We start from the raw sequence: 17,317 nt of genomic DNA, 5'->3' as shown, positions 1-17,317 counted from the left end.
ACTAGAGCTGAAGTAGAACTGAACTAGAACTGAACTAGAGCTGAACTAGAACTGAACTAGAACTAGAACTTAACTAGAACTGAACTAGAACTGAACTAGAACTGAACTAGAACTGAACTAGAACTGAACTAGAACTGAACTAGAACTGAACTAGAACTGAACTAGAACTGAACTAGAACTGAACTAGAACTGAACTAGAACTGAACTAGAACTGAACTAGAACTGTACTAGAACATAAGTAGAACTGAATTTGAACCAATCCAGAGCTGAAATATAACGATTTAGTAAAGAATCATGAATGAAAATCTCAAGTTTATATAAAAAGCATTTTCATCCTATCCTCGTACATTGTCCATAAACACAGAATATTCGTATATAAGAAATACAATAAGAATGTAGGTGGTGGCATGGTAAAAGTCATCAATGTCGACAGTCTTAATATTTTGTATATTTGTGTGCTGTTGTTGTTTTTTTTTTAGGCAGAGGTGAAGTCATCACTTACAAGCGTGGTATGAAATGTTGACTGTATGTGGAAATGCACAACACTTAACTCAGCAACAGAAGCAACTACAACAAAAAATTGGGTAAATTCAAAATACTCTTGATCCCCCACCTCGAGTGGCTGAATATTAATATACAAGTTTTAGGATTTATTAAGGCATTATTTTTGTGTAGGGAATCGTGAAAAAATTTATTTCTGGTTGATAGATAATAATTTTCACTGTTTGCTTTTGGAATGTTTTAATTTTGATATAAGTAAATAAAAGTAAGTTGTAGGTTCGAAAAATATGCAAAGATTATGACGAATAGCTATTAGAACGAGTGCAGTTTGAGACATATTGTCAAGGTTGATAACAGTTTTCAAATAGCTGTGTATATGTCGTATTGTAATTTAAGAAATTTTCATTTAACGATCTTTGATCGTTCGCTTTCAATCTTGTGGGTGATATTTATAGTATGTGACATTTAAATATTTAATTAGCTTCCTAACAAGCTCTTCAGCTATGTGGGAATATGTTGAATGGGCGGTAATTAATCTAATACCCATTGTGATACTCTTAAAAGTTTTTTCTAATAATTAATATTGTACCATATTGTACATAAAAGGGCCATATTTAGGGTACATTTTGCAACATACATATTTACATTTCATTTCAAAATATACCAGAGACACGGGTAAAGAAACTCATGGAGGCTTTTTTGATGTAACATTTTATCCTCCTTGCATACCAATTAATAAGGATTCAAATTAAAATTTGAGTCAAATTGATCAAATAAACAAAAATGATTCTAACTAGTGGTTTTAATCTAAATCAGATAGAAGTACATGCCTTCTAGGAGATCAGCGAAGGCGGTGAAAGAACTTATTAATATGAAACCCTAACGATAGTAATGTTAAAAAACACATAAGAATTAAGTATTTTCATAATCCCCAATTAAATTTAAACCATAACTTTCAATTTAAACTACTTTTCTTCTTTAGTTTTTATACAAAAAAAAATCAAGCAATAATTCTACATGTTTTGAATTTAAAGTATCAAAACGAAAATAAAATAATCAATTTCCTGTTGCCAAAATAAATTTCCAAACGCAGAGGGAGGGAGACCTTTAAAATTTAAATTTTGCATAGCAAATAAACACAACAATAGCAACAACACAAAAAACAACAATAACAACTGTTTTAGTTTATTCTTTGTTTATTGTTTAGTTAATAATTGCTGTTGTTATTGCTATTTCTTTATTTATTTCTTCTTTTTTGCGATTTCTTTGAGACCGTAAATTAAAACACTATACAATGACGACATGTAAAGGACAATTTACTACAAATACAATGTGCATTTTTACAATTCATGGCAAATATACTACATTAGTATACAATACTGTATGTATGGATGAGAGTGTGAGTTTTATTTCTTCTTCTTGCTTGCATATAAATTTCTGCCAAATTGCTTTCGGCATTTGTTGTTGCTGTTGGCTGTCAAAATTTTACGGTTTTTTTCTCTCCAACTGAAATCTCACTCCATATTTTTACTCTTAAGGAAACAAATAAAAAATTTTAAATTCGATTTTTCACCATAATCTCATTGTCATGGAGATAAATAATCAATTATTTGTTTTTGTAATTTTTATTGCAATCTTTTTTTTGTGCTTTAAAAATATGTGTGCAATTTTTTGGTTTGTTTTGTTTTATTCTGTAGCAATTATTCAATGGCGCTGATGATGACGATAATGACGTTATCGACATTATGGACAACGATGATGTGTGAGAAATTGCAAAGTGCAATGTAATTTTCTTACTTGTGCAAATGTTCATTTGTATGAATGTAATAATAAGTTTAAGTAGCAACTACTACTAATATCATTATTTTGTTATTATTGTATTAGGTCTGTTTAACAGTGAGAGAAATTATATTGAAAGCATAGTGTTTTTGAACTGAACTAGAACTGAACTAGAACTTAACTAGAACTGAACTAGAACTGAACTAGAACTGAACTAGAACTGAACTAGAACTGAACTAGAAGTGAACTAGAACTGAACTAAAACTGAACTAGAAGTGAACTAGAACTGAACTAGAACTGAACTAGAACTGAACTAGAACTGAACTAGAACTGAACTAGAACTGAACTAGAACTGAACTAAAACTGAACTAGAACTGAACTAGAACTGAACTAGAACTGAAATAGAACTGAACTAGACTGAACTAGAACTGAACTAGAACTGAACTAGAACTGAACTAGAACTGAACTAGAACTGAACTAGAACTGAACTAGAACTGAACTAGAACTGAACTAGACTGAACTAGAACTGAACTAGAACTGAACTAGAACTGAACTAGAACTGAACTAGAACTGAACTAGAACTGAACTAGAACTGAACTAGAACTGAACTAGAACTATAGAACTGACTAGAACTGAACTAGAACTGAACTAGAACTGAACTAGAACTGAACTAGAACTGAACTAGAACTGAACTACTGAACTAGAACTGAACTACTGAACTAGAACGGAAGTAGAAATGAACTAAAACTAAACAAGAACTGTACTAGAACGAAATAAAGGATTCACAAAGCTAAAATAATGGATCAGATTAGAAGAAAGTACGATGCCGGGTCAATACAGTACAAAATAAATTGCGGTTACGTTTAATACATATTATTATGAATTTTTAAGCGGAATTATTAATATAAAACTATGCGTAATCTTTTCTGTAAAATGATTGATTCATTTTCAAATCAAATATTATATAGTCATTTCCATTAAAAATAGTGGTAATTTACTGCATTTCCTTACGATAAATCTAGAAATGAGAGATTCCGAAGTACCTTTACTATAGGGTTGGCAAAATTTTACCACTTAGTGAAAAAGTCATTATTAGACTAGTCCAAAATATGCTAAAAAGTACTTTAAACATCTATTAAAATTGTACAAAATTTTAGCGATAGTATAAAAAAGTAATTCAAAAATATAGTCTGTTTGGTAAAAAGTTATTATTGCTTATCTGGATATAATCTCTTCCGGGTTTCTCAACAATATAAGAGAATATAATCAAGAATTATATTTCTCCTTTCATGAAGTTTATAACAAACCTGACATGAATCGGTAATCCTTTGAACTTTGTGCAAGAAGTAGAATAGTTTTTTATTATTTCAACAAGGAGATAAATTAGTAATCATTGCACTTTTGAAAATCGAGTTGTATCAAAAAAAGTACAATTGATTAAATTTTTCTCGGCTTTTCTTAAAAAAATTGGCCGGAACTAGACATATTGTATAATTAATGTATATATTAAAACAGTTTTATCAATATTAAGTAGGTTGTTGCAATTCATCGTAGTCTAATTGGAATATATGGAAGAGATTAGCTAAAAATCCAAACAAATAACCATTTTGAAATACATAACAATACAAACAAACATACGTACTTGATAAGATAGGTAGAAAGGAATTCGCTAAAAACACAAAATTCAATTATTTTAACTTTACTTAATTAGTTTAATGACCAGTTTCCCCTCAAAACTGCTTAATTACATGAGAAATTTGAAAACACTTAATTGGAATTACAATTACGTCTTAAAGTAACACCAAAAACACACAATTTTTTCGTCGAAAATTAGTTGTAAACATTTTAAAATGCCTTTATGAGAATTTCGTCCAGTGTTGTGTTGTTTTTATTACAAAAAAAAAACAACAACAACAAAACGAAGGCAAGGAGGATAGGAAAATTCAATCGTTTTAAAGTTTACATACAACAAAACAACAACAGCAGCACCAACAAAAAAGTACACACGCATTCATTTTCCTTCAAACAACAACAACAAAACATACATACAATTTTTTTCATACTTATTTTATAATTTCGGTATGTATTTATATTTTTTTAATTTTTCTATTTATTTTATTAAATTTTTGTGTTATTACACTTTTATTTCTAATTTTTTCACACATCTTCTCTATAGAAACTTTTTTTGTGATATTCTTCTTCTTCATTTTATTATATTAGGCAGACGACAAACACACACACTTCTTTTTCTTCATTTTTTTCCGATAGAAGAAAACTTTTTAACACACATTTAATTGATTTATTTTTATCTTCTTATTTGCATATTCATATTTATTTTATTAATAATACTATTTTTAACACAATTAACACAAACACTTAATTTAGAAATTAAAAAAATATAATAAATTTTACAAATAGTAAAGTGTGCGGCGGCGATACCGTGAGTACAATGTTAGCGAAACGTAAAAAAAATTTAACTGGTCTCACTATGTGCTATGTGATGTTAGTGGTAGGTAAGTAAGTCAGAAAAGTCAGAATGAATAAGAAGAAAAACAAAAAAAAATTTTGCCCTATTCTGCTGAGTAGTACTTCATGTTGTTGCTCTTGTTGTTGGTGGTGCGTTTGAACTGTCATCTAAACACTGTGATTTCAACTCTATTTTGTTTGTTTCTCCGTTTAGTTGTTGTGTTTTTGTTTTTTAGTGTTACATTATTTGACATAATACTAATTTTGTACTCTTTTTATTATTTTTCCTTCTTCAACACACTCATTCTATGGTACATTTTCTTACAGATGTTTTTTTTAACTAAACACCGGTGTACAAAAAAACAATAACAAAAATTTATGGTATTTAATGCTTAATAATCTACATGTTTATATAATTAATCTTAATGTTTTCAATTAAACAATTAAATACTTGTTAAAGCCTTCATTAGTCATTAATTAGTTAACAACTAGTGCTAATATTTATATTTGTAGCAGACTGTGTTAGTTTAAAATATTTATGTGCTACCCTGTTTTTCTGCAAAACAAACACGTGTGGCAACTTGTTAGTAAAATAAACAGCCAAGCAAATATATCCGGTTTTTTGTTTTTATGAATTATTTAACATTGATTTAATATATTTTTTTTTTTGAAATTTTAGGAATTCCAAGATGTTATGCCTACTTTTGTTTATATTATAGTTTATATTCTAAAAAAACATTGTTTATTTTCACAGCATGCCACCTGGTATTTTTGTTTTTAGATAAAACAGTGTATTGGGTAAGGCAGTTAAAGTTATAAACAAGGTTACCGTTACCATTTTAAAAGTGTTTCCTTTTAAATGCAAACTGGAAAAGAGCAACTTTTGGACATTACCCCCGTATTCATAAAGATATTAATCGCGTATTTTTATGCACATTTTTCCATATACAATACCTGCAATAAACCATCAACAACTTTATTAAACATTTATGAATATGGGCGTAAATTGTGTTATAAAGGATTACTGTAGCCTAAAGGTGTTTTAGACCATAACAACAACTACAAATTGGCATTATTTTTTAATTGCACCTTTTTCGACGAGTTACAGAAAGCCGGAAAGCATGACTTTTTTGCCGTTAAAGGTATCTTTGGGAGATGAAAAATGTAGTTTTTTTAACTGACATACTTTTTGCTCAAAACAGAACATCAATCATTATCTGTATTAATTTTAGTTTGAATACTATTGTTCAATATCATATTCAATAACTTTATTGCTTTCAAATGTCCACTTAACAAGGAATTTCCTGTTGCTAGGCCAACACTTTGTCTAGTTGTACATATGTAAACAAAATAATCAAAAATAAGTGTTGGATACATACACTACTTACAGTATGTGTATCCAACACAAAGGCCGCTTAAAAACAAACTATCCTTAAGGAAACCAAAACAAATTGAAATGGTGGTTGTAGCTGTTCATAATTGGTTGTGTTATGTGCGTGCGTGACTGTGTTGCCAACAATTATTAGAGAATAGAAAATAATAAAATAAGTTTTTTTAGAAAAATCAAGTAAACAGTGATAAAATTGTTAAATAAAACCAGTTAAACGTCAACTACCTCATATTATTTTTAAAATATATTTTGTATAGTTTATTTTAAAAAAAAAGTAATAAAAAAATATCAAGGAAAATAAAAGAAATTTCGCCGTTAAATAAAGAGTTTTACGACGAAATTTAAAACGATTTGCAATTAGTGTAGTGTGAGTTTAGGTTCTTCTTTAGGTGTGTTCTTTATTGAACTAAAGTTTATTTTTTAATTCTTTTTTTAAATTTCGGAAAGTGTCTTTGATTGTACTAATAATAAAGGATATAAACTGCAAATAATATCTATATAAATTGAAGTGTCAGATACAAAAAAATACCGAAATATTAAATGTAAGTTTGTGTTATTTTTGTCAGAGATTTTAAAGAATGTCATCCTTTGGTAGTTTAAAAAGCATTTCAAATTATTCATTTGGTTTAAAATTCAACTTAAAAGCAGTTCTTGTTAACTATTAGTTAGAAGTGATTTAAGATCTGAAGAGTTTTGCAGCTTATTAATGAATTAATTCCTTAGAGATCTGTCTGGGTACATGGTGCCATTACCATTTCTTTCCTATATAATAATCAACAATTCTATTTTACAAATTCAATAAACAATTTAACAAATTTCAATCAAAATAAGGAGCACTTACATGTTAACAAATAAACATACTTACATACATCTGTCTATATAAATATAACTTATTGCATTACATTTGTGACAGCTAGCTAATATTGTAAACTAGGTTGAAAAACGAAAAAGAAAGTGGAGTGTTTTCTTTATCTTTTTCATCGATTTAACAAATTTAATATTGCATTTAAATATTGTCCACAAAAATTGCATGTGCTCCAAAAAAGAAAAGCAAACCAAATACACAGCGCAGAGCGTCTTAAATTTACTATCAACAACAAACAGTTACAAATCTTTTTAGCTGTAACAGGTTACATAGGTTACATTAATCTGTTATCGTCATAAATCTACCGTCATGACAACGAAAGCTCAGGATAAGCATAAGATGTCGGAAATCGATGAGGGTATATCGAAAATATTTGATATTAAAAAGGTAAAATTGTTTTTAATTAACGTTTTTTTAAGTGAAATTTAAATTTTTTTAATTACTTTTTAGCGTTTGGGCAAAGGAGCCTATGGTATTGTTTGGAAAGCTTTGGATAAACGCACTAATGAAACCATAGCCGTAAAAAAGATTTTTGATGCTTTTCGTGATGAAACAGATGCTCAGCGTACATTTCGTGAGATCATATTTCTTAAGGCCTTTCGTAATCATCCCAATATTGTTAAATTGCATAATGTTTACAAGTAAGTTTAATATTAGATACTTTTTTTACAATTTTTTTTCAAAATCTTTATTCTTAAAGTAGAGTAAACCCAAATTTTTAAACAATTCAACACATTTTAAATATCTGTTACTAAAATTCTAAAATTTCACACAGATTTCGCATAAAATCATAAAATTAACCAAAATTTCAAGATTTCACTGAAAATCAATAATTTTAATAAAAATTCGGGTAAATAATTCATGAAAAATTCAAGATTAGACTGAAAATCCCATAACTCACTAAACATTGAAACTTAACTAAAAATTTTGAATTAAAAAAAGTTTTCTCTAAAAATTCAAAAAAAAAAAATAAGATTTTACAAAAAATACAGATTTTTTTAAGAATGAGATTTCAAAAATAATCAAAAATTTCTATAAATTTCAAAAATTTCACTAAAAAATAAAAATCCAAAATTTCACTAAAATCTCAAATGTCAATAAAAACTTTAATTTTACTAATAATTTAAGAATTCGCGTGAAATCTTAGTATTCACCAAAAATTCCAGATTTCACTGAAAATTCAAAATATTACTAAAAAGTTGAAAAATTTCAGATTTCAATAAAAATCCCAAATTTCAATAAAAATCCCAAATTTCACTAGAAATCAAAGATTTTACTAAAATTTCACTTAAAAACTCAGATTTTACTTAAATTACAAGATTTCACTAAACATTCAACATTTAAATTTATAATCTTAAATTGCACTAAAATTCCAAATTACTCTAAAATCACAGAAATCACTAAAAATTTTAAATTTCACAAAAAATTTTAAATTTCACTAAAAATTTTAAATTTTACTAAAAATTTTAAATTTTATTAAAAATCATAGGTTTCACTAAAAATCCGAAATTTCTCAAAAGATCTCAAATTCACCAAAAATCCATAATTTTACAAAAAAAATCATAGAACCACATAAAATATCACTAAAAAGTCGAGAATTTCATACAAAAATTTCTTAAAATCCTTTTCATTTCAGAGCCTCAAACAATTTGGATATTTATTTGATATTTGAATATATGGAAAGTGATCTGCATAATATCATTAAAAGAGGGACCATATTAAAAGATATACACAAACGTTATGTTATGTATCAACTAATCAATGCCATTAAATATATACACTCGGGAAATGTTATACATAGAGATTTAAAGCCTAGCAATGTGTTAATCGATAGCAAATGCAGGTAAGTTTAAGAATTTCAAAGCCCCCCATAAAACTTTTAACTTCATTTAAAATCACATTTATAAAGGTGTAAATTAGCTGATTTTGGTTTGGCACGTTCAGTGGCAAATCGTTCTTTAAGTGGCGATCATAATGATATAGGCAGTGATAAACCGGCAGAATTATTATTAACCGATTATGTGGCCACAAGATGGTATCGAGCGCCAGAAATATTAGTGGCTAGCAAAAGGTTAGAGAATTTAAATTTATTAATAAAACCTTAATACATATTAAGAGTTATTGTTATAGATACACCAAAGGTATTGATATGTGGAGTTTGGGTTGTATATTGGCGGAAATGATAAGAGGTAAACCTATCTTTCAAGGCAGTAGTACCATAAATCAGGTATATAAAATTAAGATCTATTTTTTTATTAAAAATAAACATTAAAACTTTTTTATATACATTTTTTAACAAGATTGAGAAAATTGTTTATACCTTGCCGGATATAACGGAGCAGGATATACGTTCGGTAGGTGCGGGCTTTGGTTCGGTGTTATTAAATAAACAAATTTTAAAGGATAAGTAAGTTTAGAAGTTTGCTTTAAAAAAATAAAATCATTTTAAAATTTTCTTTTAGAAAAACCACACTTAATGAGTTATTAAGTGGTGCCACAGGAGATGCTTTAGATTTGGTTAAATCTTTACTAGTATTAGACCCTATGGGACGTTTGACCGCCAATCAAGCCTTAAATCATTCGTATGTAGAAAAGTAAGTTGAAATAATTATAAAATCAAAAGTTTTTTCATTCAATAACATTTATACAGATTTCGTAACTCCATACCGGAACTAGAATTGAATGTTGATATACTGCCACCGTTTCGGGATGATGTACGCTTGACGGTGCCCGAATATCGAGCAAAATTATATGAAATTGTGCAAACGCATGGTGAAAAAAACAAATCATTAGATACTAATAAAAATTCTCTGAATATAACTAAAAATAGGTAAAGAACTGGAAAATTTTACTTAATAGTAAATAATAAAAACTTTTGTTTATCTATAGAGAACACAAATCCTTACAAAATCACGATAAATTGGAACAGAAAAAGACGACAAAAATTAAACAACCGCCTATTACTAGCTATTTAGAAGACAATGCGATTCATGCTAATGGTAATCTAAATACTCTTATAAATAAGGCCTTAAAGAAAACTACTCCAATAGCTAAAAAGAAAAGCACTAAAAGCCTCAATAACAACATAGGAGATTCAATAAATAACGAACCAAAATACCATATAAGAGATGATCGATATTTACAACGTAGTAAATCCCATGGACATCAACAACTTCTACAAAGACAAATGGTGGGAGATCAATTATACGAAGGTGAATCCAGCACAATGCAAGCGGAAATAAATGTTAGAAGATTTTCCACAAATGAAGTGGAATTTTCTAAAACGGAGACACTTAAAAGGAGCGGTAATAACAAACGTTTGCATCGTAGTGCAATAGCATTAAATAAGCCCGAAAATGAACAAATAATACAACATACACCACCGCCCACATTTAAAAATGTTATACGTCAAACCAAATCTGAAGTTATACCTTTAAATAATACGCCCAGTAGTGAAACATCGAAAGTAGAAGAACGCATTTGCTATGAAAGACGTTTAAAAAAGTTGGAAGATAAAATTGAACGTTATAAAAATGAAGTGCAAAGTTTTTGTCGTGAAACATTTAGAAATTCCCAACATAAGCAGCAGTTGCAGCAGCCACAACCGCGTTCGAATGAGGAAAAAACTAATAGTAAAAATTATAATTTCAAAAGCACACCCAAGAAATTGACAAACACAACCAACAGCAGCAGCAGTAATACACCCATTAAAAATATCTATTTTCAATTGTTAACTAAAGGTCAACATCATGATTATCACAAATCAGAATTAGATCTTTCTGGCAACAGTGGCAATGGCAGCAGCAGCGATCATTTTCGGAATTCCTATAATTCAAACTCTTGTTCAGGTCGCAGTAAAACCTCAACAAATGGTCACTATAATAATAAAAGCTCTTATGTTTTACAAAGTCAGCATCATCAACAACCAGAACCACAACTAACTCAACATTACCTTACAACACACAAACATCAGTCACAGCATCGTTGTCGCCCTATATCGAAATTTGTTTAACATACATCAACACTATAAACTAGTGATTTTCTATAAAAATTTTCTAGCAAAACAACAGATTTTTTAAGTACATTCTCTTACTACTTATATTTTAGAAAATAAACTGCCTGCCCAACTTTGTAATATTATTGTATTAAACACAGAGTATAAATAATAATAATAAATATACATTTACATATTTTTGTGCCAGTATATGAATCAGCAAGTATTTTAATGGGTTGTTGTAACAGCTCGACTGTGGACCATAGTTATTTACTGAAAGTATAGTAAGAATAAATGTTTAATTACACAGACCAACAAATTTTGAAAAAAGTCGAAATTCAGATTTCGAATATAGACTCAGAACTTATCCATTACATCAGTTTTTCGAGATATCGCGTCCTAAGTTTGAGAAACATTCCGTTTTTTGGCCAGATTCAAATTCAGCGCTTGTCAAACCTTTAGAAAGATATACTTTTGTCTCTGGATTAAAAATTTGTTGGCCTGTGTTATTTCTGTTACTGTCTTTAGGTGTTAAAGGGAGCTGTAGAAACTGTGCCTCAGTTGGTCTTAACCAAAGGTCTATGTGCTGCAAATATTTAGACCGGGTTGGACAATCGTTGAGAAAGTTAGAGTTTATCGTGAATGTATTAGTGAAATCTAAAGGGTTTTACATTAATAATGGATATATTGTGAAATTGTGGATGCGTTTATAATTCCATTGGACAAAGTGAAGTAGGATTTTCTGGAGCTGAACTGATGTATTTCGTTAAAGTAACAATTCATAATTTATCAATGATTTTTAGTGGATTAATATTTTTTTCGCGAAACAGTGAAGTTTTAATAAAATTTTAGATTTTTAGTGAACTTTAGAATTATTCAATATAATATATTTTTTTAATATTGAATTTTGATGGTTATTCTATGATTTTCTATTTTTAACGAAAATTGTGGATTATTACGATTCTATTTAGTGCATTTAACTTTCATTAAATATTAAGATAATTAAAACGCTTGTTTCTTTTTTCATGCTTTTACATACATATTTATTATGGTATATATTTTGTATTGATTGTTAACTACAAAATATTTTCGTAATTTATTTTTTACACATTTAAAGCAAAAAAATTGCATTAACTTAAAAAAACTAAGCCCTTTATTTAGAAAAGCACTTGATTACACACATTGAAAAATTCTAGAAACAAATTATCGAATATTTTAAGAATTTGTTAGTAAAACCTCCTCTAAAGTGATTTACAAAATTTGATATTAAATATGTATGTTACGTATTGTTTGTAGCAACTATTTATGTTTATTTTTGATTGACAACATTTATATTATGATTTAGTATATGTTTGTTGACACAACGGCAACAGTTGTTCTTCTTAAGATTAATTTATATATGTAAGTATTCGTTAACTATATGTATTCGTATATTTATTTTGTTTATAAGAGTTATGTTAATGTTTACAACAACGCTTCTTGAAAATGCACTTTTTTTGTTTGAATTTGCAAAAGACTAGATATAGTTTTAATAAATAGTTCATATTGCATAGGAATAAATTAACTACTTTGCACTATATAAAGGTTTAATTTGATAAATATTAATGCTGTAACAATCTATTTATGCTACAGCTTAATATTTATCAAATAACTTTAATTATTTGTATATCTACTATAATACTTAATTAAAACTACTAGAAATTTAATCTTTACCTTTTTGTTGTACCTGTTGCTGCGGCAATTCCTGCTGTAATTGCAAGATATGATCGACAGGTTCGGGTTTACCTTCTTCGTTGATGCGACAGGGCTTTATAATACCACCACGATGTAATTTATCCACCAATTGAGCCAACTTCTCGGCTTCATATTCCTTTTGTTCATCCGACATGCCATCCAATGGATTGGTGGTTGGAGGCATATAACAACCCAAAACTGGGTTAACTGAATGCTTAATGCGTTTATACTCTTCCGTATCACTGTCCTCACTATCCGAAGAATATTCACTAGTATCCGGCTTGCGGCAATCTAAAATGCCAGCATTTGCGAACAAACCAGCCATATTGCCGTAACCGAAATGTTTTATCAAACGACTGGGATTTTTCTTACAGCAAACGAGCAATAATTCATAGGATAAGTTGCGTACCACCATGTTGGGATTCATGAGAAGGCGACAAAGATAGTTTCTCAACTCGTTACCTTCCTCGGGACGTTTGTAAACATCTCTTAAAGGTGGTAAAACTATGCTACGCACATAGTGACGCATAGTTGAATTACTGCAAACACATTTCACTAAAATAGTTAAGACCGGCTGGACATGTTCCTTATTAGAAGAAGTGTTCTTTTCCAAATCATCAAGGGCATAGAGTAGGAAATTGAGTATAATATCTAAAGCTGTAACATTACGGTTTTCAAAAATACGACAATTTTCCATAGAGGCAGACGATGACGAGGGGCCATCAACCTTTAACATAAGCTCACTGAGACAGCTGCTGGAAATGTTGGTAAGGAGATCTATAGAATGGGAAACCACTTGACGCTCACGTTCATTACTCATGGCTCCAAAACGCAACAATAAATCACGTATAACACTTGTTAAATGAAGACTTTGTATTTCGTTCTCACTGGGACTTTTGTCGGTGCAAGAAGTTATATTAAACATAACTTTAAGCATTTCAATAATTACATCCAACTGTCCATCGGAGAATTCCTTTGTGCTGCGTAGCTTTTCGTCCATTAACTCGGTCATATAGGTCAAACCATTAAGCTCAAACAGCACACGACTACGTACTGAAGTCTCAAGAGCGGTTATTAAAAACAATAACTTCATATCAAACAGCTCAATTTTTTCGGGCACCTGTAGGGTTGATGACAACCTATGGAATATTTGATCGGCCACATTTTGTCTTACACAATCCCGTCTTATCTCAGCATTTTGAAAAACCAAATTGCACAGACATTTCAAAGCCTCAACCACACGTTCCATATTAAAATCCACCAAAATATCCAATGAACTAACCGAACGTGGTGACTCTTGCTCCTGTGAGGGCTCTCCCACCAACGAACTACTCATAGTTAAATGGGCCATTTTAAGCAGGCAACCTATGTCATCTACTATGTTGTTTTTCATAAGACTCGCTTCGTCACGGGATAAAATTCGTATCGTATTTAAACACAATATATGGTGCTCCTCCAAACGCTCATCATTCAATATGTTGAAGACCGTTTTCCACAATGTAATCCACAAGTCATTCTTGTGAAATTTATCAAATTTGAAAAGATTGGCATTCTAGAAAAAGAAATTGGTTTGCGGTTTGTTAATCCAATTAAGTATTATGAATATGACTGACTAAATTCCTTTTTTTTTCTCCACCCTCTTCTAGAAGTTATTACATTTTATTAACAACTACCTCATACTTACTTCTTTATTGAATTGTTCCAATACTTTGGGAAATTTCTGTATATTTTTATCCTGTAATTGTTTCAATTGGTCGGCATCCATATTGGTGTTTTTTGATTTATTAAGTTTATTAATTTAAATAATATTTCTCGCACTATTTCTTAAATAAATGGCAAAACAAAAATTTACTTTAATTATACACTCTGTGACAGAGTCCTGCGCCGACAAATATTAACGGCGGCGGCGACAGACACTAAATAAATCGGAGGCGGCTTAAAATCGACTGTAAGCCGGCTAAGTTTTCACCTACGTTTAGTTTTTAAATTTTCAACGATTTTAAATATAAACAGAATCCGAGAGATCAGAAAGTGGGATTTTGGAAGCAAATATATTGTTTATAACAACAAAACAGAGCAAGCTCAAAAGTTGTGTGAGAAATTATGCAGGGATGAATAAAAAATTCTTAAAAATTAAAAACAAATCCTTTCTCCAAGTTTTACGAGGATCTGCCGATATTTAACCCTATCCTCCATATAAAACGTAAAAACAAATATATTTTATTTGTTTATTTACTAGCTATACCCAGTGTGCTGTGCTATCCTAAAAGCAATATAAATAAGAAACCCAGTTAACGATTTTGATGATTCTAACTACAATGGTTTTGCAGATATACAATTTGTTACATATGGGAGATTCCACGCAAATTATTGCAATTTCTCTAAATGTTCTTCAATAAAATTTGAAGATTCTAGCTCTAATAGTTTCTCAGATATACGAATTTTTCTATTTAATTCATATGGGAGCTCCAAGCCCGACAGATGGAAGTCCGCCCTTTTTTCTCCAAAATGTTCAGATGAATATTAAAGTTCTTCGTGCAAAATTTTAAGAATTTAGTTCTATTAGTTTCCCAAATAAACGAATTTTTGTATTTAATTCGTATGGGAGGTTCCGCTCCCCTCATTGGTAGTCCCCCAATTCATTACCCCAAATGTTTACATGGATGTTAAAGTTCTTCCAGAACAACATCATTTAAAGGGATCACAAAGATTTTGAAAAATATTCCAAAAGTTTCACTTTGAAAACATTATTAGAGTGTATGAAAACTCGCAACTCTAAAGGCAGACTATTCCTATTTTAGCGTTAATTTCTTTATGATTAAAATAAGTAAGGAGTAAGAGTTATATTCGGCAAATCATTTGTCGTAAAAAAGCAAATTTCGGAAATGGTCATATACATATATATATGTATGGACTTTGATCATTAGATTAATAAGAACGTGATTTTCGGATTAGAGACTTAAATGTGGAATTGGGTCAATTATGGACAAAGTTCTCTATAATTTAAAGTATTTTTTTTTAATTCTACCATAAATCTGTCATAATGATAACTTTTGGAATGATGTATTAGCTATAAACTGATTTTCTGTAAGAGGGTTATATTGGCGGACCGATCCTCAAAATTTTATTTTTCATAAATGTAGGTTTCGGTTCCTAAAAATGCTTTTTTCTTCGACATCGAAAGCCATTTATGTGCGTTTAAGTAATTTTCTGAAGAAGATTTCATATACATATTTACATTACATATTTTCGTTCCAATAAAAATTGTTTTATTATGGTATTATTAAGTACGTAGAAAACGTTAAAATCAATTATTGAAGGGGGCAGGGTCAATTATGGCCTATAGAGATTTCGATTGATATCGAGCCCTTTTTGCAAAATGGACGTAAGCGAGATAAATTTTCGTTCAATTAGGATACTGCGTGTTTAATTTTATGTTTATATATTCAATATTTTAGAAAATTCAAAAAGTACCAGTTAAAGAACGAAAAATTACCAGAAATACTCCAGTTTAAATTTTCATTCACTCAAGTCCCTGATTGCTTAGTTTTATGTTTTTAGGCTCATTATAATAGAAAATTCAAATAGAAGAACGAAAAAGAACCAAAAAGTCCCGTTTTATATGTTCTAACTTACTCCATGCCCTACAGGTTTAATTTCATGTCTATAGGTTCAATATTATAGAAAATTCAAAAAATACCTTTTGAAGAACGAAAAAGTACCAAAAAGTCCCCTTTTATATGTTATCACTTAATCCGGGCTGTACATTCCTAATTTCATGTTTCTAGGTTCAATATTATAAAAAATTCAAAAAGTACCAGTCGAAGAACGAAAAAGTACCAAAAAGTCCCCTTTTATATGTTATCACTTAATGCGGGCTGTACATTCTTAATTTCATTTTTCTAGGTTCAATATTATAAAAAATTCAAAAAGTACCAGTCGAAGAACGAAAAAGTACTAAAAAGTCCTTTTTTATAGATTATAATTTACTCCGGGCTCTACATATTTATTTTTATGTTTCTAGGTTTAATTTTATGGAATACTCAAAAAGTACCAGTCGAAGTACGATAAAGTTCCCATTTTATAGATTCTCATTTACTCCAGGCTCTAAGTGCTTAATTTCATGTTTCGAGGTTAAAATTTTGTAGCAAGCTCAAAAAGTACCAGTCAAAGAACGAAAAAGTACCAAAAAGTGTCATTTTATAGATTCTCATTTACTCCGGGCTCTACGTGCATAATTTCATGTTTCTATGTTCTTTCTCGTCGTTGGACTTTCTTTGACTCCTTTTTCAATATTTATGTTAAAAATATAATGTTTTTGTCTTTACAAATGAAAAAGTGCGCTTTTTAAATTTTTGAAAAACCATACTAATTTCAATTTCGATTATATATCCGCAAAAAAACTGAATCATAAGAAAAAGAGAAGCATTTGCATTTCGTTTAAATGCTTTACATAAGTTTTTATAAATCGAAATTCGAACAATCGAATAATATTTAAAAAAAACTCTAGAAGTAGACTTTACAAATAAAAGTAAACAAGTCAAAAAGTAGGAAGAAGTAGTTAAAAAAAAAGCAATCTAAAATCTCG

The 17,317-nt window shown here is 29.4% G+C and overlaps 2 protein-coding genes across 12 annotated transcripts; one reads left to right on the top strand and one right to left on the bottom strand.

Moving 5' to 3' along the window:
• The first annotated feature begins 6,333 nt into the window (after positions 1 to 6,333).
• Positions 6,334 to 11,203, top strand: LOC119614679 (mitogen-activated protein kinase 15-like). Of its 11 annotated transcripts, none has more exons than XM_037970806.1 (11): positions 6,410 to 6,503; positions 6,584 to 6,678; positions 7,257 to 7,388; positions 7,452 to 7,642; positions 8,638 to 8,844; positions 8,911 to 9,072; positions 9,132 to 9,228; positions 9,302 to 9,408; positions 9,464 to 9,595; positions 9,652 to 9,831; positions 9,891 to 11,200. In XM_037970806.1, the coding sequence occupies exons 3-11, from the start codon at positions 7,311 to 7,313 to the stop codon at positions 11,011 to 11,013; spliced, it is 2,277 nt and encodes a 758-aa protein (XP_037826734.1). In that variant the 5' UTR covers positions 6,410 to 6,503; positions 6,584 to 6,678; positions 7,257 to 7,310; the 3' UTR covers positions 11,014 to 11,200. The 11 variants fall into 11 exon arrangements, with proteins under 11 accessions (XP_037826727.1, XP_037826725.1, XP_037826724.1 ...); XM_037970805.1 differs by having other exon boundaries at positions 6,417 to 6,503; positions 7,241 to 7,388; XM_037970800.1 differs by having other exon boundaries at positions 6,418 to 6,503; positions 7,071 to 7,388; positions 9,891 to 11,203.
• An 822-nt stretch (positions 11,204 to 12,025) lies between these two features.
• LOC119614677 (synembryn-like) lies at positions 12,026 to 14,625 on the bottom strand. The gene is made up of 2 exons (XM_037970792.1): positions 14,414 to 14,625; positions 12,026 to 14,281 (listed from the first exon to the last, which is right to left on the bottom strand). Exons 1-2 carry the CDS (start codon positions 14,492 to 14,494, stop codon positions 12,698 to 12,700), a joined length of 1,665 nt encoding a protein of 554 aa, XP_037826720.1. The 5' UTR covers positions 14,495 to 14,625; the 3' UTR covers positions 12,026 to 12,697.
• Between the last annotated feature and the right edge of the window lie 2,692 nt (positions 14,626 to 17,317).

The sequence above is a fragment of the Lucilia sericata genome, unplaced genomic scaffold, assembly GCF_015586225.1.
Source record: "Lucilia sericata isolate MDLA Ls3-8-SP2 unplaced genomic scaffold, ASM1558622v1 Contig003242F_arrow, whole genome shotgun sequence".
Taxonomy (NCBI): domain Eukaryota; kingdom Metazoa; phylum Arthropoda; class Insecta; order Diptera; family Calliphoridae; genus Lucilia; species Lucilia sericata.
Note: the sequence above shows the minus strand (reverse complement) of the source record. Positions and strands in the feature narration are given on the sequence as shown.